Consider the following 27,305-nt stretch of genomic DNA (forward strand, 5'->3'; position numbering starts at 1 on the left):
CTGGCCTCGGTCAGGGTGCGTGCAGGAGGCAACCAATTGATGTGTCTCTCTCACATTGATGTTTCTTTCTCTGTCTCTCCCCCTTCTACTCTCTCAAAAAATCAATGGAAAAAATAATCTCGGGTGAGAATTAACCAGAACAAAAGAAATAAGCAAATTGAGTATCACTCCAAATCCCATCTCCTCTATCCCTTGTCCAGCTTCTAGAACAAGCCCTGGTCATTGAGGAACAGCTTCGGCGGGCAGCTTACCTGAACATGTCAGAGGACCCTTCTCACCCTTCTATGGCTCTAAATACCCGCTTTGCTGAGGTGGAGTGTTTGGCAGAGAGTCATCAACACCTGTCCAAGGAGTCAATGGCAGGAAACAAGCCTGCTAATGCGGTCCTGCACAAAGGTAGCCAGTGACCCCCCTGCCTCCTGCTGACTTCCTCCTCTACCCCTCCCCAATATACATTTCTTGTTTCCAAAACCTTTTTCAGGGTCCTTTTGTCTGGGTGCTTAAGATGTACTGGGGATCTGTGCCTTCCTCCTTGGGAAGCTATTATCTTAGAGGCAATTAAAGATAGTAGTTTTTTGCCTCTTTTAATATATTCAAGTTCTTGAAGGTGGGAAGCAAAGTAGAATAATATAGTGTCATCCAGGATACTTTAGAGGTAACTTAAGGTGATTTAAGATCCCGACAAATCTAGACCCCTTTCTAATTAAAGGTAAAACATTATGAGAGAGATGGAGGGTGAAATGAGGAAAAGAAGGCATAAATAAAGGAGAAGGAGACCGCTCCAAAAGGTGGAGAGGAAAGATAGTGAGAAAAGGAAACAACAGGAATAAGCTTCTCAAGAAGTAGAGGAAGGGAGCAAAGGACAGTGAGGGTTAGGTGACTTTAAAAGGCATAGATACCAAATAACCACGGATGTGAAGCACAGCATAGGGAATATTGTCAATACTGTAATGACAGTGTATGGTGTCAGATGGCAGTAGACTGTTAGCAGGGGTCTCACTTTTGAAAGTACATGATTATCAAGTCACTATGCTGTACACCTGAAAATAACAAAATAATATTGAATGTCAACTGTAATTAAAAATAAAAATTTAAAAAAGGCATAGAATCATGGACAGTTGGAACTGGAATATGAGGGGTAGAAATTTGAGCATGGTAGAGGCCAGGTCAGGAGACTCTGATAAAGGACAATACTCCACATCAATCACTTGGTCATTGAGAAGTCATGGGCAGGGCACAGGTCCATTGTGGTCTTCACCACAGCTCACCACCATTTTTTTTTCCCTATGCAGTTCTGAAACAGCTAGAAGAACTGCTGAGTGACATGAAAGCTGATGTGACTCGACTCCCAGCTACTATTGCCCGAATTCCCCCAGTTGCTGTGAGGCTACAGATGTCAGAGCGTAACATTCTCAGCCGCCTGGCAAACCGAGCGCCTGAACCTACTCCGCAGCAGGTAGGACCATTTTCTTTCTTTTTTTTTTTTTTTTTTTTAAATATATTTTATTGATTTTTTACAGAGAGGAAGGAAGAGGGATAGAGAGTTAGAAACATCGATGAGAGAGAAACATCGATCAGCTGCCTCCTGCACACCTCCCACTGGGGATGTGCCCACAACCAAGTTATGTGCCCCTGACCGGAATCGAACCTGGGACCTTTCAGTCCGCAGGCCGACGCTCTGTCCACTGAGCCAAACCGGTTTTGGCCATTTTCTTTTTTAAAAAATATATTTTTACTGATTTCAGAGAGGAAAGGAGAGGGGGGAGAGAGCGAGAAACATCAATGATGAGAATCATTGATCGGCTGCCTCCTCACCCCACACTGGGGACCGAACCCGCAAGCCGTGCATGTGCCCTTGACTGGAATGGAACCTGGGACCCTTCAGTCCACAGGCCGATACTCTATCCACTGAGCCAAACCAGCCAGGGCTGGACCATTTTCTCATGGTCCCTGTCCCAGCAGAGCCATTCTGGAACCTGTAACTTTCTCTGTCCCTAACTGGGCAGGTGGGGCCTTCCTCTCTTGGGATCTGGTGAATACCTTGGTTTGGAATTCTGACTTCCATGTCTCTCTTTTGCTATAGGTAGCCCAGCAGCAGTGAAGATCCAGACTGACGATAACCACCTTCACCGCTGAGCAATGACCTTCCTCACTTTCCCTTGCCCAGCTTCTTCCTTGGGGGCCTGAGAGACCCTCTCCTTCCTTCTGCCCATCTTCCATGTTGTAAAGGAACAGCCCCAGTCTACTGGGGGAGGGGAGGGAGTGAGGGCAGTGGTGCCCTTCCTGCTGGAGAGAATGCAGCAGTAGCGCCGGCGCCATCTGCAGGAAGCTGGCGGGCTGGCTGGCCTTCTTCTGGGCCCTGGCTTTCCCCACTGTAACGTCTGTTACACACAAACTGTTGTGGGTTCCTGCCAGGCTTGAAGAAAACGATCTGAATTTCTTCGTTCTTTTGGTTTTATTTTGTTGATTTATTTTGTGTTTTCTTTTCTCCTTTTTTGGGGTATTTGGAGCGGGCTGGGCCCCTGGGTGAGACACAGCTACCTCTGTTGGCATCTTTTTAATACCAGGAACCCAGCGGCTCCAGCCACGGCTAGAATGAAATAAAGTTTGGAAGAAAAAAAAAAAGAACCAAAAGCATAAAAACCACAGCAAAATTTCTTGATGAAAATTGAAAATAAAAGTTTCCTTGTATTTTAGTGCTCTGGTTCAGTGTGGGTTGTAGGAGCCGGTGGATGCATGCGTATGACCGGAGCCCTGGGAAATGTGTAATTGAAAACTAAAGGTTTCCTTAGGTTCTGATAGTTGACAAAAGCGCTCTCCTGTCTGTGTGCATGTGCCCTGTGCTCCAGACCAAGGGAGACGGCTCATTCTCCCCTGGAAAAGGAGAGGCTCCCAACTACCTGGGCGCATACCCTGTCCTACCTGCCATTTCATGGCTGTGTGACGGAGGTAACTTCTGGGCTTAGGTTTCCCATGTATAAAACAATCTTCACAAAGTTGGGAAGGTAAATCCAGTAACAGTGCTTGGGACAGTGTTTAACAGCTGCCAAGCACTATCTTAGTATTTATAAGAAGGAAGGCTGAAATAGTTTTTCCTTGCTCAGTTGTATGAAGTCATGATGCAATATGTCCACCGATCCCCAGATGTGAACCTAAGCAGAGTAACTACCTAATGGGCTGAACAGGGGTCTGTGGGGTCAAGGAAGAGGGTTCATATTCAAAGGTTGGGAGTAGGCCAGGGGCCAGGGATTCTATGATCTTCGACGAGGTAGGGTGGAGGTGCCAGGAGGAGGGTCTGGCTATTTCGCATTGGTTTGGGGTGAAGGGGCGCGGAAGCTGAGAACCCTCCGCCCCCATTGCCTTCCCTCTGGGAGTCAGTAGAGTGGTCCGCTACCGAATTTTCCCCGGCCGCAGCGCGTACCGCCTGGCGCACGTTCCCAGGGCGCCCGTGCGTTCCGGGTTCTGCGGCCGACCGGAAGAGGCGGGGCCACCAGGCGAGCGCGCTCCGTGCGTCGGCGTAAAACAGTTCCTAGGAGGGTGGCGTCAGAACTGTAGCCTCGGATTGCACGTGGATTGCTGCCCCTGTTACTGAAGGCGCGTCTCGGGCCTGGACCCGCTTTCAGGTGAGCCGAGGCTTCGGAGGATTCTGGAGGAAGTCGGGGAAGGGAGCACTGACCTGGGCTGGGGCATGAGGACGGGGACGCTGTACAAATGGCGTGGAGTCCGGGTCTCGTCGTGGAAGGAGTTTGGTCAGGCCTCGAGGGGGTGCTGAATCGAGGTTCTGGTGGAGATGATGCCCTTTCCCACTCTAATACGCTAGGTCTGCGGTCTGCCTTTCCCTTTCCAACATGGGCGACTCCCATTTTTCTTTTCCCCAGTATCATGGGGCGCAAGTTGGACCCTACCAAGAAGGAGAAGCGCGGGCCCGGCCGAAAGGCCCGAAAACAGAAGGGCGCCGAGACCGAGCTCGCCAGATTCTTGCCTGCAGGTGAGGGTCAAGCAGGCCTTTGGATTCTCCAGCTTGTGCGCCGCTTTTTCCATATACATTCATAACCTTCATTTTATTTAGTCTCTCCAATCTTTTCTGTATGAGTTACTAGGAATAAGTATGAATGAAACACCCTCATCAGCGTTTAGAGCTTAGGGAAGAAGCGACAGGGACACAAGTACTCATAACAAGGAGAGGTTTAACTCTGAAGGAGTCCACATGAAGGAGGTGTCCCCACGCAGTGAGAGAACTTAGATTTTTTTTCTTAAATATGTTTTACTGATTTTTTACAGAGAGGAAGGGAGAGAGATAGAGAGTTAGAAACATCGATCAGCTGCCTCCCGCACACCTCCCACTGGGGATGTGCCCACAACCAAGGTACATGCCCTTGACCGGAATCGAACCTGGGATCCTTCAGTCTGCAGGCCGACGCTCTGTCCACTAAGCCAAACCGGTCAGGGCATGAGAACTTAGATTTTAAGAACCTGGGTTTTGAAGAATGGATGCCATTTTATTTATTTATTTATTTTTAAAATATATTTTTTATTGATTTCAGAGAGGAAGGGAGAGGGAGAGAGAAACATCAGTGATGAGAGAGAATCATTGATTAGCTGCCTCCTCCTGGTTTATGGGTCAACACTCAACCACTGAGCCACTGGCCAGGCTGGGTGACATTCTAGCAAGTGGAAGTTGGGAAGGGGACAGGCCAGTTCCTGTGAACTGCATTGTGGAGGGGATGTAGATGGGAACACACAAATCTGGTTCCCACATGTAAGTAGTCCGCTTCATGGAAGACTGGTAGAGGAGACAGGTAGTTTGCATTGCACATTGGAGACAAGCTGCAGTTTATTGAGCTGAGCATTATACTGAGCCCTTTGGACACATTGCTTCATTCTCTTAGTGCCCTGTGAGAAAGGCACTGTTAAGGAAGTGGATGCTGAGAGGTTAATTACTTGGTTATAGTTACTAAATGAAGGGTTGAGATTTAAACCTTTTATTTCTTGGAGAATGTATGAAGAACAGTTGTAAATGTAAAATCTACAGTGGTTGATAACCAGTTAAATTGAGAGTAAGGGAAAGAGCAGAAGAAACTCTAGCTTTTAAATCTATGTTATCAGAATGGTGATGATGCTCTTTATTGAGATCAGAAGTCTGGAGGAAGGCTCAGTTTGGATTTGGTTGCTGAACAATGAGATGGAGATCATCTCCTTTATATTTCTTATCCAGCGAATTAGAATTGTCTCTCTTTCATTAACTCTTTCCCCACTTCTTTCCTCTATCCTTCCTGTTTTTTATTTTCCTTGTAACTTCCTGTTTTCTCTCTCTCTCTCTTTTCTACAGCTGGTGATGAAAACTCCAAAAGGCTGTCTAGTCGTGCTCGAAAGAGGTGAGTGTGGATGTCCAGACTTACGTAGATTAAATTGATACTGTTCATCTTCAGCCACATGATTCCATGTGATCATGCTGATGAAAAGGGTTGTTTGGGGACTGTCACACTTCCTTGTGATGGGAAATGTCAGAACCTGGAGATGTATTCCATTTCCTCAGTCCTTATATATTTTCAGGGCAGCCAAGAGGAGGTTGGGCTCTGCTGAAACACCTGAGGTGAAAAAGTGTTCTGGAGTCAAACCATTGCCTGGAAAGGTACCAAAAGGTCAGTGAAAATAGGACCTGGGTGCTACATGAGGAGTCCTATGGGCCTGGGAAGAGAGGGGCTTGCTGATCATTTCTGGAGTGAAAGGAGCAGTCAGAGGATATTTTTTGGGGTAGAAAGTCCAGGCTCCATCAGCGTGTGGCTACCATTACTTTAGGTTTCTTCAAACCCTTAGGGATCTCTGTAGGAGCTCTCCAGACACCTGGTAAGAAGGGATCCCAGTCCTTATTTAACACTGCTCAAGGCAAGAAGCGCCCAGCACCAGCCCATAGCAGTGAGGAGGAAGAGGAAGACTCTGAAGAGGATGGTGTGGTAAACCAGGGGGACCTCTGGGGCTCTGAGGACAGTGATGCTGATATGATAGATGACTATGGAACAGACTCCAACTCAGAGGACGAAGATGAAGAGGAGGTGAGTTTCTTTCTCTAGATGTTCAGGAAGCAATCCTTGCATTTTAGTCTTTCCAGGTCCTTGAGACAAGGATAACCCTGAGAAGAAAAAAGGGATTTTAGGTTTCTAACACTGTTTTCCTATCACCTTACATCATTCCAGGGCACATGTATGTTTAAATGAGCTATTTGATGGAGCATTTTAAAATATGAGAATGCTCAGTGCTGATGAGGATGTGGTAAGGTGGACACTTGGTACCCTACTGATGGAAATAGAAATGCACACACTTTTTAAAAAATATATAAGTTCATTTTAATATATTGATTTTATTGATTTTAGAGAGGAAAGGAGAGGGAGAGAGAGATAGAAACATCAGTGATGAGAATCATTGATCGGTTGCCTCTTGCACATCCTATTGGGGATTGAGCCCGCAACCCGGACATGTGCCCTTGACTGGAAGCGAACCCTTCAGTCCATAGGCCGACACTATCCACTGAGCCAAACCAGCTAGGGCGCACACACGTTTTTTATAAAGCATTTGCTGAGAACCTTAGAAACTTTTTCTTCTTTAAAATAGTTTTTTATTGGTTTTGAGAGAGAGAGAGATGTGAGAGTGAAACATCAGTTGGCTGCTTCATGCACCCCCATGCCTGAGATCGAACTCACAACCCTGGACACATGCTCTGACCAGGAATCGAACTGGCAACCTTGCCGTGCAAGGGACAATACCCAACCAACTGAGCTACACCAGCCAGGGCTAGAAACTTTCTTTACCTAGTAATTCCATTTAGGAAATGATCCAAAATGTGGACAGATTTATTTACTGAGGTGCAAGAAGTTATTTGTGTATTCCACAATTAGTATATGGGTGTGTTACTAGAGAATTTTAAGTAATATAAAGAGTTATATAGAATTTTTAAAAAGGCCCTGAAAATCAATTGAAAAAGAAAAAGCAAGTTCCAATTTGCATCCCTCACCCACAAACCCCCATCTCTATAGAGCTCCTATTAGGAGATTTTGAGGTACCATGTGGACTCTAATGCGAAAAACTCTGGAAAACTTCAAACTACTCAATAGACATATGCTAAATTAACATTTGGCCATTATGTCTGAATATGCCTGTTATCTGTGAATGAGAAAAGGCAAGAAACAAATTTGGAAACGTATTATGATTTTAACTGTAGGAAAAGTAGAATAGGGAGCATTTGAGATCTTGCTTCCCAGCAATTGTCAATTTTGGCTCAAATAAACTCTTATAAAACTTCTCTTAAAAAAAAAAAAGTCTGGAAGAAAATATGGCAGAAAAGATGCCTAAGGACAGTTTTTGTCCTCCCTGTACACATATGGGTGTGTATTCATGTTTTTTTTTTTTTTTAATATATATTTTATTGATTTTTTTACAGAGAGGAAGGGAGAGGGATAGAGAGTTAGAAACATCGATGAGAAACATCGATCAGCTGCCTCCTGCACACCTCCTACTGGGGATGTGCCCGCAACCAAGGTACATGCCCTTGACCAGAATCGAACCTGGGACCTTTCAGTCCGCAGGCCGACGCTCTATCCACTGAGCCAAACTGGTTAGGGCTGTATTCATGTTTTTAAACTTATTAATGGAAAGGGAAATGCATAAGTAGTTAAAACAGTATAAGGAACCCTTTGAATCCATCATTTAGTTTCAACAATTGTCAGTATTGTGCCAATTTAAATTCACTTCTTTAGGGTATATGTTTCCTTCTGAGAGCAAGTATTACATTTGTATTTAGGGAAAAATAAAATACAGAGATACAAAGTGCCAGTGGGTTGGTGGAAGAGCAAGCTCTACATCACCAGCCTCTTGTCTTTTTTAGTTGCTGCCCATTGAAAGGGCTGCTCGGAAGCAGAAGGCCCAGGAAGCTGTTGCTGGGTGAGTTTTGGAAACTTTTTAGAATGGAGAATAGTTAGCGGCTGGGATGAAGGAAAAGGTGAGGAAGGAAGAGGTGTCTGTTTTGATCTGTGAATCACTTTGTTCCTGGACCTGTTTATAGGGGCCAGTGGAGTGAGGAGGAAACTGATGAAGAGGAAGAAGAGGAGGAAGTGTCCCCTGAGTCAGGCCCCCAAAAGGAATACGAGACAGATGGGGGCCTGCAGATCAACCTGGATGAAGAGGAGCCTTTTGTGCTGCCCCCTGCTGGGGAGATGGAGCAGGATATCCTTACAGTGAAGGGTGAGGGGTGGGGGAAGGTGCTTGCTGGAGGGGATTTCCAGGCCCTGGGCCATTACGAAACAGTTTCTTAACAGGCCTACGTGGCCAGGCTCCAGACTTGCAACGAATTCATAAGCGCATCCAAGACATAGTGGGAGTGCTGCGTGATTTTGGGACTCAGCGGGAGGAAGGTCGGTCTCGAGCTGAATACCTGCACCGGCTTCAGCGAGATCTGGCCACTTATTACTCCTATGGAGACTTTCTGCTTGGCAAGCTCATGGACCTCTTCCCTCTGTCTGAGGTACTGAACTGCCAATCTAATGCTCCTGCTTTCCTGTTATCACCCCTCTTCTTACCCTGAGGAAGAATGGCGGTCAGCTCCCTGTTCAGTTCTGGCTGAGCTTGGCCAGCCTGACTTGCTCCTTGCCATCTTGCTTTACCAGCTGGTGGAGTTCTTAGAAGCTAATGAGGTGCCTCGGCCCATCACCCTCAGGACCAACACCTTGAAAACCCGGCGCCGAGACCTTGCTCAGGTGAGGGGTAGGTTTTGAGGTTTGCTTGTCTCTGGGAGGTACTGACTTCTGTAAACCACCTTGACTGGTATCGGTTGTTGGTATAAACATGATTCCAGGAGGCAAACCTCTATAGGCCTGGTGTCATGCTGGGTCTGTCTGACTGGCTCAGGGCCTAGGACCTCTGTGAAGTGGAAAACGCGTCCCTTTAGCCTCTGCTCCCTGTGACAGTTGAGACATCTGCACAAGGATAAAAATGCTACCTCAGAAATGGGAGGGACTTGTCTGCCTTTTAGATCATTGAGAAGCTGGTGACACTGATTCCTGCCCCCAGAAAGAGAGCACATGGGCACAAACAGTGTTCAAGCTCATTGTTTCCAGGGGCTCAAGGACCCCAGGTTAAAGAGCCCTGTTTCTAAAGCTCAGTTCACCCATGTGTTTCCTGTTTCCTGTACGAAGATAACCTGATAATTATCTGTAATGTGCTCTGACCAATAGGATTAAGTTTTGGTATGTTAAAGGGCTAAGCCTCTTGGAAAATTGGAGTCCCCTTCCAGGAAATAGCAGGAGCTGCCAGTCTGCGCCAGTGGGATGGAGTTCAGACCTTGAATTAGAGCCTAAGGCTAAGGAAAAGGACACCAGAGGATGGGATGGGGTGGGATGGGATTTGAGAGGAGAAATTGCTTTCAGCGAGTCTGTGGTGTTTGTTTTCTAAGAGATTTAGGAGTTGTACCACAGACTTCCTGATAAGACCAGGTTTTCATATCTCCATCTGTTTTCTGGACATGGTAACCTATAAGGCTTTAAAAATCTTCATTATTTTTACCTTCAGGCGCTAATCAATCGTGGGGTTAACCTGGATCCCCTGGGCAAGTGGTCAAAGACTGGACTAGTGGTATATGATTCCTCAGTGCCCATTGGTGAGTGTTCCCTGACCAGTAGCCCTTCTGCCTCTGCCCTTCTCCCAGCATGTCACAAATAGGTCCTCCTCTGCAGGTGCTACTCCCGAGTACCTGGCTGGGCACTATATGCTTCAGGGAGCCTCCAGCATGTTACCTGTCATGGCCTTGGCACCCCAGGAACATGAGCGGATCCTGGACATGTGTTGTGCCCCTGGAGGAAAAACCAGCTACATAGGTACGAGAAATGCAGGCAGGAGTAGGATTTATCTGGTTCTCTGCTTTTGAAAGCAGATGGGGTTGGTGACACACTAGTTCTTAGGAAACTGTACAGACAGCTAGCAGAGTGGTGAGGAGTACAGGCTCTGGATTCGGCCTGAGTTCCAGCCCTGTGGGTGACATTTAGGACCTCGGGCAAGCCTTTGATTTTCTTTTGTCACCTGTAAAATGGGGTGGTAATTGTGCTTGGGTTGGCTATTATATTATGCTTGGGTGATAAGGGTTGAGATATACATACAGAGATACTTGGTATAGTAATTAATTGTAACTATTTTTTTTCCATTAAGCTGTTAACGCTTAAAAGAAGTAACTTAGTCTGTGGGACCAGAGAGATGTTCAGTAACGATGGAAAAACCCATGTTGATGAGTGTGCTCATCACCAGGGGTCAGTGCAGACTGGGGAGACCCGTGCAGTAGGCAGTGGGGAGCAGGGTTGATTGGGGTGAAGTTTCCCTTGAGGTGCTGAGACTTCACCTGTGGATTTTTGGGCTAGAGGGTGCTAGCCAGTGTGGGGGCAGAGGAGCTGGCTGCTGAGCACTTACCCTCCCTCCCCCCAGCCCAGCTGATGAAGAACACAGGTGTGATCCTTGCCAATGATGCCAATGCTGAGCGGCTCAAGAGTGTTGTGGGTAACCTGCACCGGTTGGGAGTCACCAACACCATTATTAGCCACTATGATGGACGTCAGTTCCCCAAGGTGGGACTCCCTTCTGTGCATCTCTCCTGGGGTGTCTTCCAGTTCACCTGCCCCCTTCCTGACATCAGAATATTTAGACTTGCCTCTAGGAAATAAATGGTGCAATATAGGTGACTAAAGCGGTGATTAACCTACCCTTTTTCTCCAGGTGGTGGGGGGCTTTGACCGAGTACTGCTGGACGCTCCCTGCAGTGGCACTGGGGTCATCTCCAAGGACCCAGCTGTGAAAACTAACAAGGTGAGGAGCTGGGGTGGGGGTGGGAATAGCTGAGAGGTCTCGGCTGGGCCTTGCAGAGCAGGAATGGGAGGTGGAGGGGCACCCAGCAGTTCACCTCTCTTCCTGAGACTGCCTTTTGAAATTCTGACACTCTTGGGTCTTCGCCCTGGGGCAGGATGAGAAGGACATCCTACGCTGTGCTCACCTTCAGAAGGAGTTGCTCCTGAGTGCTATTGACTCTGTCAATGCCACCTCCAAGACAGGAGGTTACCTCGTCTACTGCACCTGTTCCATCATGGTGAGGCCTCTGCATGGCAGAGCAGGAGGGCAGGGCTGGAAGACTTGCCCCTTAGCTCCCTTCAGCTCAACTCTGCTCTTTCTTTCATCTTTGTCTCCCCCACATTCCAGGTGGAGGAGAATGAGTGGGTGGTAGACTATGCCCTGAAAAAGAGGAATGTGCGGCTGGTGCCCACAGGTCTAGACTTTGGCCAGGAGGGCTTTACCCGCTTTCGAGAAAGGCGCTTCCACCCCACTCTACGTTCCACCCGCCGCTTCTACCCCCACACCCACAATATGGATGGTTTCTTTATTGCCAAGTTCAAGAAATTCTCCAATTCTATTCCCCAGTCCCAAACAGGTAAGTGATCTCTCTACCCATCATCACTGCTTTTGTTCTTTCTGCCTTTCAAGACTCAGTGTGACTGGGGGGAAGAGAGGATTTCTGCCATCCTTAGCATAGCCTTAGCCTGCTTGGGTAAGAGATCCCTTTCATCCAGCTAGGCTTGGTCCTGAGCTGGGACCCCATTGGAGTATGTTAGAGTGCTCCTATGGATGCCAGCCTGCTCCTTTATCTACCAAGTGGCTGCACTTGCTCATCACTAAATATGTTCCCAATGCGGGTTGTGGTTTCTCTTCCTTCTTGGCCCAGGGTCACCTTACTGGTAATGGACCTCTGCTGGTCTAGCATTGTCAGCACTGGGTTGGCAATAAAACTGTCTGTTCTCTGAGCCCATCACACTAATTACAGATTGTTTTCTCGGCCATCTTGAGGAGTCTGTCCTGGATCGCAAGGGGAAGTGTGGGGTTTGCTGAGCTCTGCATGCTGGGATATAACCTGGGTTGGAAGAGGGAGAAGTGAGCGTCTCTGGATACAAACTGCATGGTTTATTGAGTTGGGTTTTTTCTTTATCAGTAATGCCCCTTACAAAAGTCACATCTGAATGTTAACAAAAACCTTAAGAAATAGTTAAAATTTGTTGTAACTAAAAGTACGTATTTAATATGTCAGTACTCATTTATGTCTTAATAGCTTGTTTCTAGTTGTTCTGTGTTAGAATGTCTTGCTATCTGCTGTCCTCAGGGCAGGCACAGCTTCCTCTAAAACGTTTTGACCCAAGGATGGGTAGTGAACCCTTCTCTTTAATGCAGAGTTCAAATAGGACTTGAGGGAAGCCAGGTAGTCTACTCTAAGGCACTCTTTCAGTTATGTCGAACACTTGGCCAAGAAACAGTACCCAGGCAGTTTCCTTATTTTAATGCCTCTATTTGTCTCCATCACTAATGATCAAGACCCAGTGATGAGGTCGTTTTTCTCATATAATCTGTTTAATTTTAGCCCCAGGAAATTCTGCAACATCCACCCCTACAAATCCAGATGTGCCTGACCTGAAAGGTCAGGTGACCCCCAAGCCTGAGAGCAGCAGCAAGCCTGCCAAGAAGGCCAGAGGGGCTGTGAAAGCAGAGCGGCACTTGCAGAAACGGCAACATCCCAAGAAGACCTCCTTCCAGAAGCAGAATGGTATCCCCAAAGGGACAGACTCTGAATTGTCTACTGGACCTTCTGTCCCAAAGGTCCAAGCCTCCTCCAAGCTCCAGGGTAACAGGCAGCCAGCTGAAAAGGCCGTAGTGATCAGAAAGCCAAAGGTGACTGGGAAACTAAAGCAACAGGCACCTAAACTGCAGTCTCCCAAGAAAGTTGCCTTCCGGAGGCAGAATGCTCCTCTCAAGGGCATGGATACAGAGCTGCCCTCTGGGCTGTCCCTCTCTAAGACTCTGGCCACTTGGAAGCCTGAGAACTGTGTTCAGCCCCAAGGGGCTGAGAAGGTAAAGCAGCAGGTACCACAGAAGCCTTCCAAGAAAGCTGCCTTCCAGAAACAGAATGGCACCCCCGAGGGACCCCAGACTCCTACCATGTCCCCCCTTAGTGCCAGCCGACCCCCACCAGCAAAGAGGAGAAAATCTCAGCCCAGAGGCAGCAGCCAGCCACTGCTATCTTAGATAGGTGGGTGGAACTAGACTGGGGTGCTCCTTGCTGTTGTCACTGGGTTGGAACTCTTAACCTCTGTGAGGATGGCTTTCCCACTGTGCATATGAAATTTAATATACATTTTGCAATCTCTGGTCGCTGTGTCTTTTTTTAGGGGGCCGAGTACTGGCATTGCTCCTTTAAGGGTAGAGGTGGGAGGGTGGGACAGGGATCCTCTTAAGAGAGGGGACAGTGGTATACAGAGAAATCAGGTCAGTTTTAGGCTCTTGGGATCCCTGGGATTCCAGGGACCTGGGAAAGGAGAGGCCAGGGGTTGGAGGTAGGGTGTTTGGGGAGAGGAGGGAAATAGGGATGTGGGGAGATGGGCTTCCTGCCACCAGGACCCATGGCGGACTGGAGGGTTGGGTTTTTCTGCCACCCTGGCTGGGCTCTGGGCACAGACTGGGGTCTGGTGCTCAAGAGAATCGCTGGCTTGTGCTCTGCTCAGCTCTGGGCTCTGCCTCAGACCCGGAAAAGTTCAGGAGCCAACCTCAGATCAAGCCTTTCATTGGCTTCCTCTGCACCCTCCCCCGCCCCCCTGACCTCTGCCCTTTCTGCCGAGCCGTTTGATTGGCTGTCCTGCGTCCCCCGGGCGCCTCATTGGCCCTTCTCCCTCGCCCCGCATCCCTGCCCCTGCACCGGGCTCCATCTCCCTGCAGAAGGCGCAGCCATGAATCCGTTATTCGGGCCCAACCTCTTCCTCCTACAGCAGGAGCAGCAGGGCCTGGCCGGGCCTCCGGGGGACCCTCTGGGAAGCGACCGCTTCGCGGGGGGTGGGGACGCGTCCCCGTCGCCGCGCGCCCCTCCGGGCCCGGCTGCCTACTCGCCGCCCGGGCCGGGCCCCGCGCCCCCCGCCGCCATGGCCCTCCGCAACGACCTGGGCTCCAACATCAACGTGCTCAAGACCCTGAACCTCCGCTTCCGCTGCTTCCTGGCCAAGGTGCACGAGCTGGAGCGCCGCAACCGGCTGCTGGAGAAGCAGCTGCAGCAGGCGCTGGAGGAGGGCAAGCCGGGCCGGCGGGGCCCGGCTCGCCGCGACCAGGCCGTGCAGACCGGCTTCGTCAGCCCCATCCGGCCCCTGGGGCTGCCCCTGGGCTCCCGGCCGTCCGCCGTCTGCACCCCATCGGCTCGGGTGCTGGGCTCGCCCGCGCGTTCGCCCGCCGGACCCCTGGCGCCCACCGCCGCCTGCCACTCCTCGCCCTCCACCTCCACCTCCGCCGCCTTCTCCTCGTCGGCCCGCTTCATGCCCGGCACCATCTGGTCCTTCTCTCACGCCCGCCGGCTCGGCCCGGGACTGGAGCCCATGCTGGTGCAGGGGCCTGGCCTGTCGTGGGTGCACCCCGACGGGGTGGGCGTCCAGATTGACACCATCACCCCCGAGATCCGCGCCCTCTACAACGTGCTGGCCAAGGTGAAGCGCGAGCGGGACGAGTACAAGCGGAGGTAGGGATGGGGACCGGCCGGCGGGGGCTGGCTTAGTGTCCTGCCACACACGGGCCAGGGCGAGGTGCGGGGAGGAGGGCAGCTGGGGCCCCAGAATCAGGGAGGACTAACACGCGAGTAAGTTCCCGCTGTGTAAGGAGGAGCTCGCTGGGAAGTGGCTGGGTGGCATTGGCTCCCCGAAGACTGGATCCGCAGAAAATGCAGAAGTCAGACCCGTGACAAGAAGGAGACTGGGAGCGGAATACTGTGGGGAATTCATAGATTTCTTCTGACACGTCTTTCTGTCTCCTCTAGGCTGCAGTGTTTGGAGGAGGGTGTAACTGGGGTTTTGTGAGGTGTGAAAGGGACAAGGGTCTGAGAAGCCACGTCTGCGGTACTGCTTATCCCCATCAGTCTCAGCCCTCGGGTGGTTTTGTGAAATAAGCTCCACATACTGATGGAGAGTAAGAGGCAACGGCTTCAACTTGGGAGTCTAATGTGACATTAGAAGGGAGTGGCGAGGGAGGGCTGCCGGGTGCAGTGGGTGATCCTGCCACTGCCCAGAGCTTCCCAAGCAGTGCTGGGAATGGAGGCTGGGTACCTGCGCTGGTTTAAAGGCTCAGGGACAGCAGAGCATTGCTTGGAGTAGGTCAGAAACATGGGGCAAGAAAGAGTCAAGGGAATTCCCTAGGGAAAGGGGAGGGACTGGTAATTGTAGGGCTAGTGGGAGGTGGGGAATCTGGAAGTGCAGAGCCAGGGAGGAGGCACTGAGAACAGTCAGAGGAGCGGGGAGGAGGAAGTTGGGAATATGGACACTCCCTGTGAGTGTACCGTAGCTGGGGGCAGGCTCGGTACCTTCTGAGGATGAAGATTTGGCTTTTTTATGGGGAACCTGGCAGGGTAGCACAAAAGGCCAGGCGAAGGGATGCCATGCTAGATCGCTGGCTGTGTGTCAAGTGGCTGCCTTAGAGGGTTGATAAGCAGGCTGCTGGGACAGGAGCACTCGTGCAGCCAGCCCTCCGTAGACTCTGCCCATGCCAGGGTCAAGAAGGAAGATGACTGACTTTGGTTTGGGGGCCTTCAGGTGTAACCTCCTAAGTAGCTACTCTGACCCCTAGTGGGCAGGCCCGGGAATTATCCTTGCAGCTGAGTATGGGAGATTTGTCTGGTGGGGATTGGCTGAATGTTCTGGGAAGTTACGGGGGTCCTGGGACAACCTTCAGGCAGACTCTAGCCGATCACAGATCAGCATGCCTTCTGAGGCTGAGTTTTGTCCTCATACTGGCTTCCTTAGTTGTAGGCCATGTTATGAATGTCTTTGGGAATCCCGGTTATCCTAAAGTCATCCTTTGGATGCCACCCAGTCCCAGCCTGCCCTTGCTGCAGCCCCAGCCCCAGCCCCAGCTCCAGCCAGAGTTCATTAACACAGTGAGCAGTGCAACATGGACAATTCTGGAATACCTCTACAACCACAGGAACAACTGCTGTTCTTAGGGCCGTTTTTTTTTTTTAACTGCAAGAGTCTGTCCTTGGTCCAGCTGTCCAGGCAGCAAAGAGTTATTCCTTGGGGACTGATGAGCTCAGCACTCTGCAGCAGGCTGCTGTGCAGAGGGCCCCGCAGCTAGAGCTGTCTGGTACGTGACACTGGCAGTTACTCATCCTTCCCCCCCAGACCCCCTGCCCTCATTCTGTTCTCTTTATAGTAACACTGTAGTCCTGTCTGCAGCCTGTGAGGCCTGGCCATAGCTTGAACACTAAACTGGGAGGGAGCTGAAGCTTCCTGGGTTCTACTTTCAGTTCCCCTTCCTTGTGTGACCTTGGGGCGTTCTCTTTCCTGGCCTCAGTTTTTCCTGGACAGGAATGGCCCCTGCTTCCTCACTTTACTCAAGGATACCGTTTATCTGGAAGAGAGGTGGTTGGTAAATACAGACTACACAGAAATTGCTCAAATCCTACATATTAAGGGAACCTCCTTAGTGAGGACAGATTTGAACGGAGGTCAAAATGAACCTATTTTCGGAACAGTCTGACTGGAGTGTAAATAGAATTCTAGTGAGCTTCCACGATTTCTTTTTTTTTTCCCCCCTGTAAGATTATATTAACCTTAATCCTTATATAACGTCCTTACGTAAGTTTCTACCTGAATTTGTTGAATTCACTGTCAAACAATGCTTCCCCCCTTCCTGATGCATCGTGTCCAGGGTTAATGTCCCTTTGTCAGTCTTGCCTTCTTCCTCCAGGGACTCATGGACTCCAGGGGCATGCGGGTACCACGTCCCTTTATGTTATAGATGAAGAACACAAGGCCAGGAAAGATAAGGATCTTGTATAAGAAAATCCATAAGGGGAAGGATGTGGGCAGCAGGGAAGGGTGGCAGGGAACCAAAGAGGCTGTGCTCTGCCTGGGCTGCATGCTGAGCCGGCAGGGTGGTGGCTGGCAGGGTGGTAGCTGGCAGGGTGGTGGCCGGGCTGGCTGCCTTCTCCCTGCCCAACTGGGAGGGGCAGCCTTGGTGATGCAGAAGTTATTCTTAGGAATACTGCAGTGCGGATTGAGTGAGGAACAGGAGAGCCAGGCGCGCCTGGAGGGAGAGCCAGGGAACGGTGCGGGGGCGAGATGGGAAAAAGGTGGAGGGAGGGAAGAAAGGATTGAATCCCGTGTCTACAGAATACATTCTCTTGGATTTTCATTTCCTTACTGTCCTCTTTGCTACTCCCTAACCACCTTTCTTACACTGAAGTTTTTCTTGGTGCAGTTCCCTTCCTTTCTCAGGCTGGAAGAATCTTCCCAGAATGTGGCAAGGCCCTAGCCGGTTTGGCTCAGTGGACAGAGTATTGGCCTGAGGACTGAAGGGTCCGGATTCAATGCGGGTCAAGGGCAGAGGCCTGGGTTGTGGGTTCGATCCCCAGTGGGGGGCGTGCAGGAGGCAGCCAATCATTGGTGCGGATCCAGCTGCAAGAGCAAGTGCATGTTTCCCTCTCATCACTGATGTTTCTCTCTCTCTCTCCCGCTCCCTTCCTCTTTGAAATCAATAAAACTATATTAAAGAATGTGGCAGGAAGGGACAGGCTATGTGAGTGGGGTCAGAGAAGTCCCGCTATTCCAGCCAGCCTTGTGGGGTGCGGTGTTGCCCCCACCCTAGCCTTCCATCTCAGTGATGTAACGGACCAGGCACTGCTTACCTGGGACCACCCTGGGTGAGAAGCCTGGTCCTGGGCGGAGACCCTGCCTGTGGTGAGAGTGTTTGCTCGCCTGCCTGCCGGTGGCCTTAGTCTCCGAATCCTGCATCCCAGGAGATGCCACCTCTGGTTCTCACCCACTGATTCACGAGACACTTTTTCATGCTCCAGGTTCCCTTCCCTCTGGGTTTGGGTGCTTAGTAGCCCCGCCTCCTGCTTTCCACTGTCACCTCCCTCTAGCTCACTTAGCGGGGACTCCGGTGGGCAGTTTCTCGGGCATGCGGGGTGGACTGAGTGTCTCCTCCCAGCTCTTGAGCATCTCTGTTGACGCGGTGTGTGTCCTGCAGCTGCTTTTACAGGGTTAAATGGCCCCGTGCGAGGCAGGGCAGCAGGCTAGAGGAGCTCTGTTCTGGTGCAGGCAGGAGGCGGGAGACCGGATCTGTGCCTCTGAAGGTGGGAGACTGGGCCGGGTGGGCCTGTGGTCTGGTGTGGGCAGGACGTGGGGGATGAGGCCAGCGGACAGCTGGTTGGGCTGGGGCCTGAATGGGACGGGCATGTGAAGGACCAGAGCAACTGCAGTTGCTCTCAGATATACTCACTGGTGTGTGGCCTGGAGGTGCCGGGAAGGCAGCTGGTGCACTCGGCATTGGCCAGGAAGCGTGGGGCCGCCCGACAGCTGCAGCTGGCCACCGCCCGGCCTGCCAGGCATTCCTGCCCACAGCTCCTCCTCATCTAGGGAACCACACCCAGGGGCTGAGGCCTGAGCCAGACACGTGGGGAGCAGGGAGCTAGAGACAGGGAGGGACTCCGCCCCTATGCTCTTGCCTTCTTCCCTGTCTGCCAGGTGGGAAGAGGAGTACACGGTGCGGATGCAGCTGCAGGAGCGAGTGCATGAGCTCCAGGAGGTGAGGGCGCCCCACCGCCTGGGCTTCCCTCAGTCCTCCCCTGTGCCCCTCGGTCCTGGAGCCGGTTCCTTGTCCCTCCTTCCTTGTCTTGACCTTCCTCCCACACTGGCAGTGCCACTGACGCCAGGGTTTTCTATTGGCTTAGGAAGTCCAGGAGGCTGACGCCTGCCAGGAGGAGCTGGCGATGAAGGTGCAGCAGTTGAAAGCTGAGCTAGTGGTCTTCAAAGGGCTTATGAGCAACGTGAGTGCAGCCAGCACACCCCTCACACTCTTCCCTGATGGGCTTATCACCAGGCTGTCCACCCAGGCCAGCAGCCCTGCTAGGTGTGGCCTTTGATTTCGGTCCCCGCCGCGCCCCCCCCCCCCAATTTGCTCTGCTTCCGTTTTTCCCTTTGCCACCTAGTGCTTCGGGAGAAAAAGAAGGAACACAGCCCCTTGTGTTGGAGAGGCAGCACGCCTCCATCACCAGAGCTTGTTCAACAGGAAGTTAAGAGCACGGGCCCCAGCCCTGCCCCTCGCAGGCAGTGTGGCCGCGGGCGAATTCCTCAGCCACGCTGCCTCCCCCCGCTCGTGGAGGGGAAATGAAGGCGTGTACTTTGCAGAATGAGGATGACGATCATAACGATCATAACGCTGAGGACGGGGCTAGCACATTCTTAGCGCTAAATAAGTGTTAGCTGTTGTTATCCTTATTGCCCTGGCTCTCCACTCTCTGAACGCCCAGTGGTCTCTCTTTCTCTCGGAACATAAGTGCCAAGAGGCACCCCCCCACATGTCCCAGGCTCTGGGCCACGCCCTCCAGGGGCTCCCCATCTGGCAGGGAGCCAATTGCTTGAGAAGTCAGCGCCTGGGCCGAGTGCTGTGTGGAGGGCACCCAGAGGGACGCATGCTGCTGGAGGAGCTGGCGATGGCTTCGTCGGGGAGGCGGTGGTGACGTGTGATCAGAAGGATGAGGAGGATCTTGCCAGGGCCCATTGGCCCTTGTGTGGCATGCGGGTTGCTTCCTCACTGTTCCCCGTGTTCCCTGCACAGAACCTGACTGAGCTGGACACGAAGATCCAGGAGAAGGCCATGAAGGTAGACATGGACATCTGCCGCCGCATCGACATCACCGCCAAGCTCTGCGATGTGGCTCAGCAGCGCAACTGTGAGGACATGATCCAGATGTTCCAGGTGAGGGCAGAGGGCAGGCCTCCGCCTGGCCCCGCCCACACCTCCGTGCCCACCTGAGGGCCTCAGGGGAGGGTTGGGCAGGCGAAGAGCCTTCCCTCATTGCTGCCCATCCTCCTTCAAGGGGGATGCATCCTGGCACCCAGGGGCCCCTGTGGGACTAGCTGGGGGGCCAGGAGCAGCCTCTGAAGGGAAGTTTGGAAGCTGTCTCTAACCCATCTCTCCCCCTCTCTCCTCTGTCTGCTTCCTCTCCTCTTTCTTCCTCTCATCTTCTCTGGCTTTCTCCACAGAAGAAACTGGTTAGTTTTGCTCTCATGCAGCTTATTAATGTCCCAGTCCCTGTTTCTAAACTACCCAGGCCTTGGCCATCGGTCCTGACCTGCTGGGCTTCTCAGCGCAGCCTTTTCCCCTTTCAGTTTCCTTGCTCTCTCCCCCTTTTCTCTCTTCCTCTCTGCTTCCTTTCTCTCTATCCCTTCTTCCGGCTTCCAGATCTGGGTATGCGGCTTAGGTTCTCCTTTGTGAACACTGTATCCTCCTCCTTGCAACCTGAAACTTGCTTTTTTGTTCAGCCATTTCATTAGAAAGACCTTTTTTTTAGGAAAAAAATCCTCATTAGCCATTGTGCACATCCTAACGTGGTCACAACAAGCCATGTCTCCCCCACCTCACCGCTGTTTCCCTGTCTCTTCTGTTTCTGCCTCGGTCTGCAGCCCTGTGCCCGTCTGTCTGTGTGCCTGACCCTTGGTGACTGGTGTTCTGTTCCTGTCATTGAAACTGTGTCTTCTCTCTCTGTCCGTCCCCCCTCCCCACCGCTGGTTCCCGCTTCTCCTCCCGCCGCCCTTTCTCCTCATGCACCCGGCCTCGGCTCTGTAGTCTCTGCACTTGTCTCCCATTAAGGTCCCATCCATGGGGGGGCGGAAGCGGGAGCGCAAGGCTGCCACCGAGGAGGACCCCTCCCTGTCGGAGAGTGACGGGCCCCGCCAGCCCGATGGGGATGAGGAGGAGAGCACAGCCCTCAGCATCAACGAGGAGATGCAGCGCATGCTCAACCAGCTGTGAGTCCCGCAGGCCCCCAGCCCCGCAGCCCGAGGCCGGAGCCCCCCCTGACACGGGCTCCCTGTCTCTAGGAGGGAGTATGATTTTGAGGACGACTGTGACAGCCTGACTTGGGAGGAGACTGAGGAGACTCTGCTGCTTTGGGAGGATTTCTCAGGCTATGCCATGGCAGCGGCAGAGGCCCAGGGAGAGGTAACCTCCCCTCCCGGCCCCGGGCCCCAGTTCTGCTCCTCCAGCTCACGGCCATCTCCCTCCCGCCCTGCCCTCCTGCTCTCCTCGCTCTGCTTTCCCTCTGTGGCCATCATCCTTCACCTGCTTCTCCCCTTCTTCTTGACCCTTCTCCTTTTTTCACGATGGTCGGTTTCCTTTAACCGGACTTTCTCTCTCCCCCTTCTTGGCCCTGTGAAATGACCCCCCTCCCGCCCGGTCCCATCCCGTCCCTTTGCCCCTCGCCCACCCTTGCTTCCCTTTCTACTCCAGCAACAGGAAGACAGTTTGGAGAAGGTGATTAAAGATACTGAGTCCCTGTTCAAAACCCGGGAGAAAGAGTATCAGGAAACCATCGACCAGATCGAGGTGAGGATGCGAGTGGAGGCCCCGCAGCTCAGGTTCCTGGGGGTGTGGGCGGGGCTGCAGGTTGCGGGTCCCTCCTGTGAACCCAGACGCCAGGCCTCCCTTTCCTTTGCAGGGAGGTGTGAGCGCCCAGCTGTTGTACCTCTGGTGGGCTAAGACCTCAGGAGGGAGGCAGGCAGATGGGTTCAAGTCTCAGCTCTCTCACTTGCTACTGCTCTACCTTTCAACAGGCTTCTTCGTCTCTCTCAGCCTGTTTCTCTATTTGTAAAAAAGGAATCTTAATAATACCCCCTCAGAGGGTTGCTGGAAGATGGAATGAGATAACGCCTGTGGAGCGAGGGCAGTGTCTGTCAGCTAGTAAGCATGCCCTGTGGAGTTAGTATTAGTCCTGGAACCCACTCAGGTGGGCTGACTTGGCCGCTTCTTCAGCTCAGCCTTTGAGCTAATGGAGGGAGCTCTATTCGTGCTCCCCAGCCTTGAGGAACCTTCTAGAGGTGGCAGCTGGAGCTGGTGCTTTTACTTAAACTCTAGGCCGGGAGGGGCTCCAGGAAGGATTTGGGGATGGAGGGGGTTGCGGGGAGCGGAGGCTGAGGTGATGCCTGTGAGCCCTCCTGCCCTGGGCGAGGGGTCCTTTCCTGAGCACTCTAACTTGGGGATGAGGCTGGTAGACTTCGTAATTCTCCGCCTCCTCAAGCCCGTGTGGCATGTTTATGCTCTTACGACCTCACGCCAATGGTCCTGCTCCTCTAAGTGAAACCTGCTTTTGCTTTGCCCAGGCAGAGAAGTGCTAAGTGTTTGTAGTTTCTTTTTAAGCCTCACGCGATGGCTTGAGAGAGAGGAGGGGAGAGACACACGTTGATGTGAGAGAGAAACATCGATCGGTTGCCCCTCGTATGCACCCTGACCAGCGTTCTAACTCACGACCCGGGTCTGTGCTCTGACGGGGATTAAACCCGCAGCCCTTGGTGCACAGGACGGCACTGCAGCCGCCTGAGCCCCGGCCGGGCAGTGCTCAGTGTCACAGGCACAGCTGGCTTTATGCTGCCAGCTGAGGGATGAGGAGAACTGGCCTCTCTGCCTCCTCCTCTGCCTGACTCCCTCCCCTGCTCCTCCCTCCCTCCTGTGCACGGGAGTTAAGGTGTGATGTTCTCACTGCACCTTCACCAGCAGGGGCCTCGGAGCAGTGGTCCGGGCTGCATCCTGCTGCTGCTTCCCCTGGACCGAGGGCCTTAGTTTACAGCCTGATGTGAAAAGAAAGAAAAGAAAATCCTAAAGGGAAACGTGCTTTTGAAGATGTTCTCGAGTCGCCCGATTCCTCCGCTCTCCCAGGGGATGCTAGCAGAGCCGACTTGGTGGCTTTGTTTGCAGGGTTGCTCCTGGTGGTCCATCTGGGCCGCCCCAGGTCCCTTTATCTTTGTGACCTTTGATCTCTCAGGGTCAGTGAGATGGAGGCCTGTCCCATTATTGGATGGTCAAGCCGAGGCCCAGGGTGGAGGGTGGGAAAGAATTCTTGCTCCTTCACCTCCTTTCTTCTCCCCATGTGTTCCCAGCCTTAGCCCACCCCTCCACTTACCCAGGAGTCTCAGCGTGGGCTGTTGTGGATTCCTCCTAAACTGTGCGCATCTCTGCTTGAATTGTGTGAATCCAGGGGGCATCAAACATGTAGAGACAACAGGTGGCAGTCCTAGCCTTGTGTGGTGAGAGAATGTGTGTTGGTGATAGAATATACAGCTGGGCAAAAGTAGGCCTACAGTTGTGAGCACGAGAAACAGTTTATTCTTGTGTTGTTACTTACTTACTGTATTACCTTCCGTACGAATGTCTGTGAACGTACGTTTGCCCATACCCCGGAGAGAGCAGGTGGATCACATCCCGCCCTGGCTGGCGCAGTCAGCACGTCCTGCTCCTCTGGCTTGCTGTTGCGGGACCCCACCTGGAGCCCCAGCTGGAACCAAGGCTGCGCTCCAGCCACACCCACCCAGGCCACCCTCTCTTCCAGGTCCCCGTCCTGACCATCTCTTGCGTCTGCCCTGTGACCCACTTACTTCTTCGAGTTCCCGTCCTTTGTCCAGCTCAGATTAGTTATGGGTGGTTTCCTCTGCCCAGTTCAGATTATTCATGGCTGCTTTCCTACCCTTTCTCTTTGCTCTCAGGCAGTCAAGCAAATGACCTCCAGGCAGTTTCTTTCTGCCTTGCTTCTGGCCCTGCCCTTCATACCCCAAACAAAGAGAGGCAGCTGATTGTCTCTGGCCCAGATCTCTTAAGCCTCTGCACCACCTCTCAGCTCTGCCTCAAAGCCTGTGGCGCAGAATCAGGCTCTGGGAGGGAGGCCGTATTTCCTGGACTCGGAGCCCCGTGTTTTTTCTACATGTAACATTTCTGACATTGGGATACATTTTATACCAGCAGGACATTCAGTATTGGCAGCAGGTCTTGCTGTTAGTCTCTGAAATGGCTTACAAGTGAGAAAATAAAGTAAAAATGGCCCGGCTGGTGGCTCCGTTGGTTAGAGCCATGTCCCAATGCCCCAAGGTTGCAGGTTTGATCCCTGGTCAGGGCACATACAGGAATCAACCAATGAATGCATAAATAAGAAAACAACTGGCTATCTCTCTCTCTCTCAGATCAATAAGTAAAATAAAATAATATCAGGTGAGGATAAAAATAAATGAAAAATAGAAAATAATGAGAAAATGGATGGTAAGAGAATTGAACCCTTTTCAGCAGTGCGGACAGGTGTCCTCCTCTATGCATGAGTCTTGTAGATACTTCACAGTTAATTCATTTCCCATCCAGGTACCGGCCATGCACCTGTGGAGATGAGTAAGGCCTGTGGCCCAGCCCTTACAGGAGTTCCCGATTTAGTGAGGGACACAGACAGGTTGTGGGGAGTGAGGGATGAGCCAGGCCAGCAGGAACCCCAGGCAGAGAGTAAGGCCACCCACAGACAGTGCCCTCCGCCCCCAGGAACTCCCCTCCTCTCCCTCCTGCCCGGTGAACATTCCTTTCCTCATGGCTCCCGCCGGTCTGTGGAAAGACTGCAGGCCTGGGCAGAGGCCTTTGCATTCCTCTGTAGGCAAAGACTGCCTGGAAAACTAGAAGGAATGACAGCATATTGAGTGCCTTCCGCCTTGATCAAATTTATTTTTATTTTATTTTAAAATATATTTTTATTGATTTCAGAGAAGGGAGAGGGAGAAAGAGATAGAATCATCAGTGATGAGAGAATCACTGATCGGCAGCCTATTGCACGCCCTCCACCAGGGATTGAGCCCGCAACCCAGGCATGTGCCCTGATCGGGAATGGAACCGTGACCTCCTGGTTCATAGGTCGATGCTCAACCACTGAGCCATGCTGGCTGGGCCTGATTTATTTTATTTTAAAAAATATTTTTATTGATTTCAGAGAGGAAGGAAGAAGGAGAGAGAGATAGAAACATCCATGATGAGAGAGAATCATTGATCTGCTGCCTCCTGCAAGTCCCCTACTGGGGATCGAGCCCACAAACCCGGGCATGTGCCCTTGACCGGAATCGAACCTGGGACCTTTCAGTTTGCAGGCCTACGCTCTATCCACTGAGCCAAACCAGCCAGGGCTGATGTATTTTTACATCTGAGCCCTCAGCTATGTGGCCTGGACCCCCTGCCCCGTGGTGCTCTTGGCACATTTGCCTCCTGGGGGTTGGCAGCAGGGTCACTGCTGACCTGACGGCCCTGCCCTGTCCCTGCCACAGCTGGAGCTCGCCACGGCCAAGAACGACATGAACCGGCACCTGCATGAGTACATGGAGATGTGCAGCATGAAGCGGGGCCTGGACGTGCAGATGGAGACCTGCCGCCGGCTCATCACCCAGTCTGGGGACCGGTAAGGGCCTCCCCCAGAGCGTAGGGCGCTGCCCACCTTCCTTCATGCTTCCTCCAAGGGCGCATTAGGGAGGACGCAGTGGACCAGAGCCCCTTGGCGGGCAAGCCCTAAAGACCCTCCGCAGTGACTGTCACATCTGGCTGTGGGCTCTCAGGGGAGGTCACCGGGTATGAGGCCCAGTGGATGTCCATTCGTGGCCGGGCAGCTGAAACCTCCCAGTGCCACCCACTCGGATGGTTCCCTGGTGAGAGGCAGCTGAAAACTGACCAGGGACAGAAGGGGTGTGAGGTAGATGTTTACCGAGAGTCTAGGCCATCATTTGTGCTTTGACCATGTAAGTAACACTGCAACAAAAAAGAAAAAAAAGTCACAAAAGTTCTACAGACAGACAGAAAGCTGAGGCCACCCAGTCAGTGCACTCGGCCCAGGCGGCATCTCTTACTTCAAACATTCCTGAACCCTGAGCCTCCCCAAGTCCTCAAGATAAAGGGACGGCTCCCCCATCAGTCCCCTCCCCACTCCCTTGCCCGGCACCCACCTTCTCTCCGTGGTCCTCCTGCCCTGGCCCGAGATTCAGTCACCAGAGAACAAGGCCGAGGGGGAGGAGTGCCAGCCTCACCAGGGTCCTGCCTGCCCCAAGGTGACAGCTGGTGTTTTTTTCTAGAAAGTCTCCTGCTTTCACTGCGGTCCCGCCTAGCGACCCGCCGCCACCGCCTAGCGAGACTGAGGACTCCGATCGAGATGTCTCATCTGATAGCTCCCTGAGATAGGACCTGCCTCCGGTCCCACCCTGATGGGAACGCACCTCGCACCGCCTCGCAGTTGGGGTTCGCAGAAGGGAACGTCATTGTCCCGCTGCACCACGCCTGGCCCCGGACAGGGCCGCTCCTCCCTCGGGCTTCCTCCTTGGTCCGTGGCCTCTCCAGGTTCTAGGGTGTCTGGAGCGAGGCTTGGCCTGCCCTTCCCAGGTGACTCCTGCCGCAGCCGGGGCTCTCCTGACCTCATGCGTGGGTGTCTGCGCCTCCCCATCTTTAAAATGCTGCCAGTGCGACTGTGGCCCCGCAACTTCTCCATTGAATAAGGAATGTGATAGATCCCCCACCCCCTGGCCTAGCGCCAGCTCATGTCTGATTCTGTCCTGGTGCTAACTGGCCCAGGCACTGGGACGTGTGGGTCAGGCCGGACGCCCCGGGCATGTGCAACACTGGCAGTGGGAGAGGGGTCTCTCCGTGTGCCAGGTGAGGAAGTGGGGCTGCACAGGGCGCAAAGTCCTCTGTTGTCCAAGTGCTCCGGTCCCCTGCCTGTGGACATAAGGATGTGGCATGACCCCTCCCTCATGGAAATGCCATATTGAAGGGGTCTCTGTGCCCCTTCTGGGTCTGACTGGGTGCAGTATCGTGGAGATTGGAAGCTCTTGTCTCCGTCACTGAGTGACAAAAAGGTGAAGCTATACGTGTGTGCACACAGGTGTGTGCATGTGCTCAGGGTCTCGGTGTCAAGGATCAGTGGAAGATGTGCCTCCTCCGTGTCTGTCACACAGAGACCAACAGGCTGAGGAAGACGTCTGAACTTGGGAAACCTTGGAGAAATTGGGGAGACGGGATTGAGACCTTAGCATAACGGCCGGGGGAGCTGTGCTGACATGTGAATGGAATCTATTAAGAATGAAACTGGAGAGTATTTATTGGATGCCTGTGTCACTGATTGAATCCCTTTCCGGTGGTAGCTACACAATCCTGCGAGCTATGTGCTAGTTTCATCTCCATTTCAACAGGTGCAGAGAGGCACCTGATGGCCATTAAGTTCTAAGTAACTTGCCCTAAGTAAGCCTCAGGTGGCAAAACCAGGTCTCCACCCAGGTGGCAGGCACGGTGCCTCACCCATCCTTCCCCTCACTTCCTAGATCTAGTCAAGGGTCCTTACTGTGTATCAGGTGAGGTTCTGACTTATACAGCCCTGATGGGGCTGCAGTATGGCAAGGAAAAGGTCTGATCCTCTGAGGTGGTGGTGCTGG

The 27,305-nt window shown here is 52.4% G+C and overlaps 3 protein-coding genes across 18 annotated transcripts in view; all 3 read left to right on the top strand.

Moving 5' to 3' along the window:
* The window catches only part of CHD4 (chromodomain helicase DNA binding protein 4), a 31,489-nt gene extending 28,793 nt beyond the window's left edge, over positions 1–2,696 (top strand). For all 12 annotated transcript variants that reach the window (XM_080661392.1, XM_080661395.1, XM_080661396.1 and 9 more), the window contains 3 exons: positions 201–396; positions 1,293–1,456; positions 2,084–2,696. In XM_080661392.1, coding sequence (XP_080517518.1) covers positions 201–396; positions 1,293–1,456; positions 2,084–2,101 — 378 coding nt within the window. In that variant the 3' untranslated portion in view covers positions 2,102–2,696. The remainder of the gene's footprint in view (positions 1–200; positions 397–1,292; positions 1,457–2,083) is intronic.
* A 762-nt stretch (positions 2,697–3,458) lies between these two features.
* Positions 3,459–13,218, top strand: NOP2 (NOP2 nucleolar protein). 2 transcript variants are annotated; one of them, XM_080660661.1, is made up of 16 exons: positions 3,459–3,623; positions 3,879–3,988; positions 5,330–5,375; positions 5,554–5,642; positions 5,818–6,053; positions 7,880–7,935; positions 8,057–8,235; positions 8,310–8,515; positions 8,658–8,747; positions 9,559–9,646; positions 9,723–9,863; positions 10,462–10,601; positions 10,750–10,839; positions 10,994–11,116; positions 11,227–11,455; positions 12,434–13,218. In XM_080660661.1, the coding sequence occupies exons 2-16, from the start codon at positions 3,883–3,885 to the stop codon at positions 13,093–13,095; spliced, it is 2,481 nt and encodes an 826-aa protein (XP_080516787.1). In that variant the 5' UTR covers positions 3,459–3,623; positions 3,879–3,882; the 3' UTR covers positions 13,096–13,218. The 2 variants fall into 2 exon arrangements, with proteins under 2 accessions (XP_080516787.1, XP_080516788.1); XM_080660662.1 differs by having other exon boundaries at positions 8,057–8,217; positions 8,316–8,515.
* A 540-nt stretch (positions 13,219–13,758) lies between these two features.
* IFFO1 (intermediate filament family orphan 1) lies at positions 13,759–26,980 on the top strand. 4 transcript variants are annotated; one of them, XM_080661495.1, is made up of 9 exons: positions 13,759–14,566; positions 18,567–18,627; positions 18,773–18,868; positions 19,660–19,800; positions 20,695–20,852; positions 20,925–21,045; positions 21,334–21,429; positions 25,161–25,291; positions 25,956–26,980. In XM_080661495.1, exons 1-9 carry the CDS (start codon positions 13,794–13,796, stop codon positions 26,059–26,061), a joined length of 1,683 nt encoding a protein of 560 aa, XP_080517621.1. In that variant the 5' UTR covers positions 13,759–13,793; the 3' UTR covers positions 26,062–26,980. The 4 variants fall into 4 exon arrangements, 3 of the variants coding, with proteins under 3 accessions (XP_080517621.1, XP_080517622.1, XP_080517620.1); XR_013960192.1 differs by having other exon boundaries at positions 13,776–14,566; positions 20,088–20,852; XM_080661496.1 differs by having other exon boundaries at positions 13,776–14,566; positions 20,671–20,852; positions 25,956–26,979.
* Positions 26,981–27,305: the final 325 nt, after the last annotated feature.

The sequence above is a fragment of the Plecotus auritus genome (genome assembly GCF_963455305.1).
Source record: "Plecotus auritus genome assembly, chromosome: 3".
Lineage (NCBI taxonomy): Eukaryota > Metazoa > Chordata > Mammalia > Chiroptera > Vespertilionidae > Plecotus > Plecotus auritus.

What these genes read in the sequence shown, in the direction of transcription:
- NOP2 (XM_080660661.1), top strand. Translation starts at nt 3,883, where the DNA reads ATGGGGCGCAAGTTGGACCCTACCAAGAAGGAGAAGCGCGGGCCCGGC. An exon ending in GGCGCCGAGACCTTGCTCAG is followed by an intron (nt 8,748 to 9,558) that starts GTGAGGGGTAGG and finishes TTTTACCTTCAG; the next exon opens with GCGCTAATCAATCGTGGGGT. An exon ending in ACTGCACCTGTTCCATCATG is followed by an intron (nt 11,117 to 11,226) that starts GTGAGGCCTCTG and finishes CCCACATTCCAG; the next exon opens with GTGGAGGAGAATGAGTGGGT.
- IFFO1 (XM_080661496.1), top strand. Translation starts at nt 13,794, where the DNA reads ATGAATCCGTTATTCGGGCCCAACCTCTTCCTCCTACAGCAGGAGCAG. An exon ending in CGGCAGAGGCCCAGGGAGAG is followed by an intron (nt 21,046 to 21,333) that starts GTAACCTCCCCT and finishes TTTCTACTCCAG; the next exon opens with CAACAGGAAGACAGTTTGGA. An exon ending in AAACCATCGACCAGATCGAG is followed by an intron (nt 21,430 to 25,160) that starts GTGAGGATGCGA and finishes TCCCTGCCACAG; the next exon opens with CTGGAGCTCGCCACGGCCAA.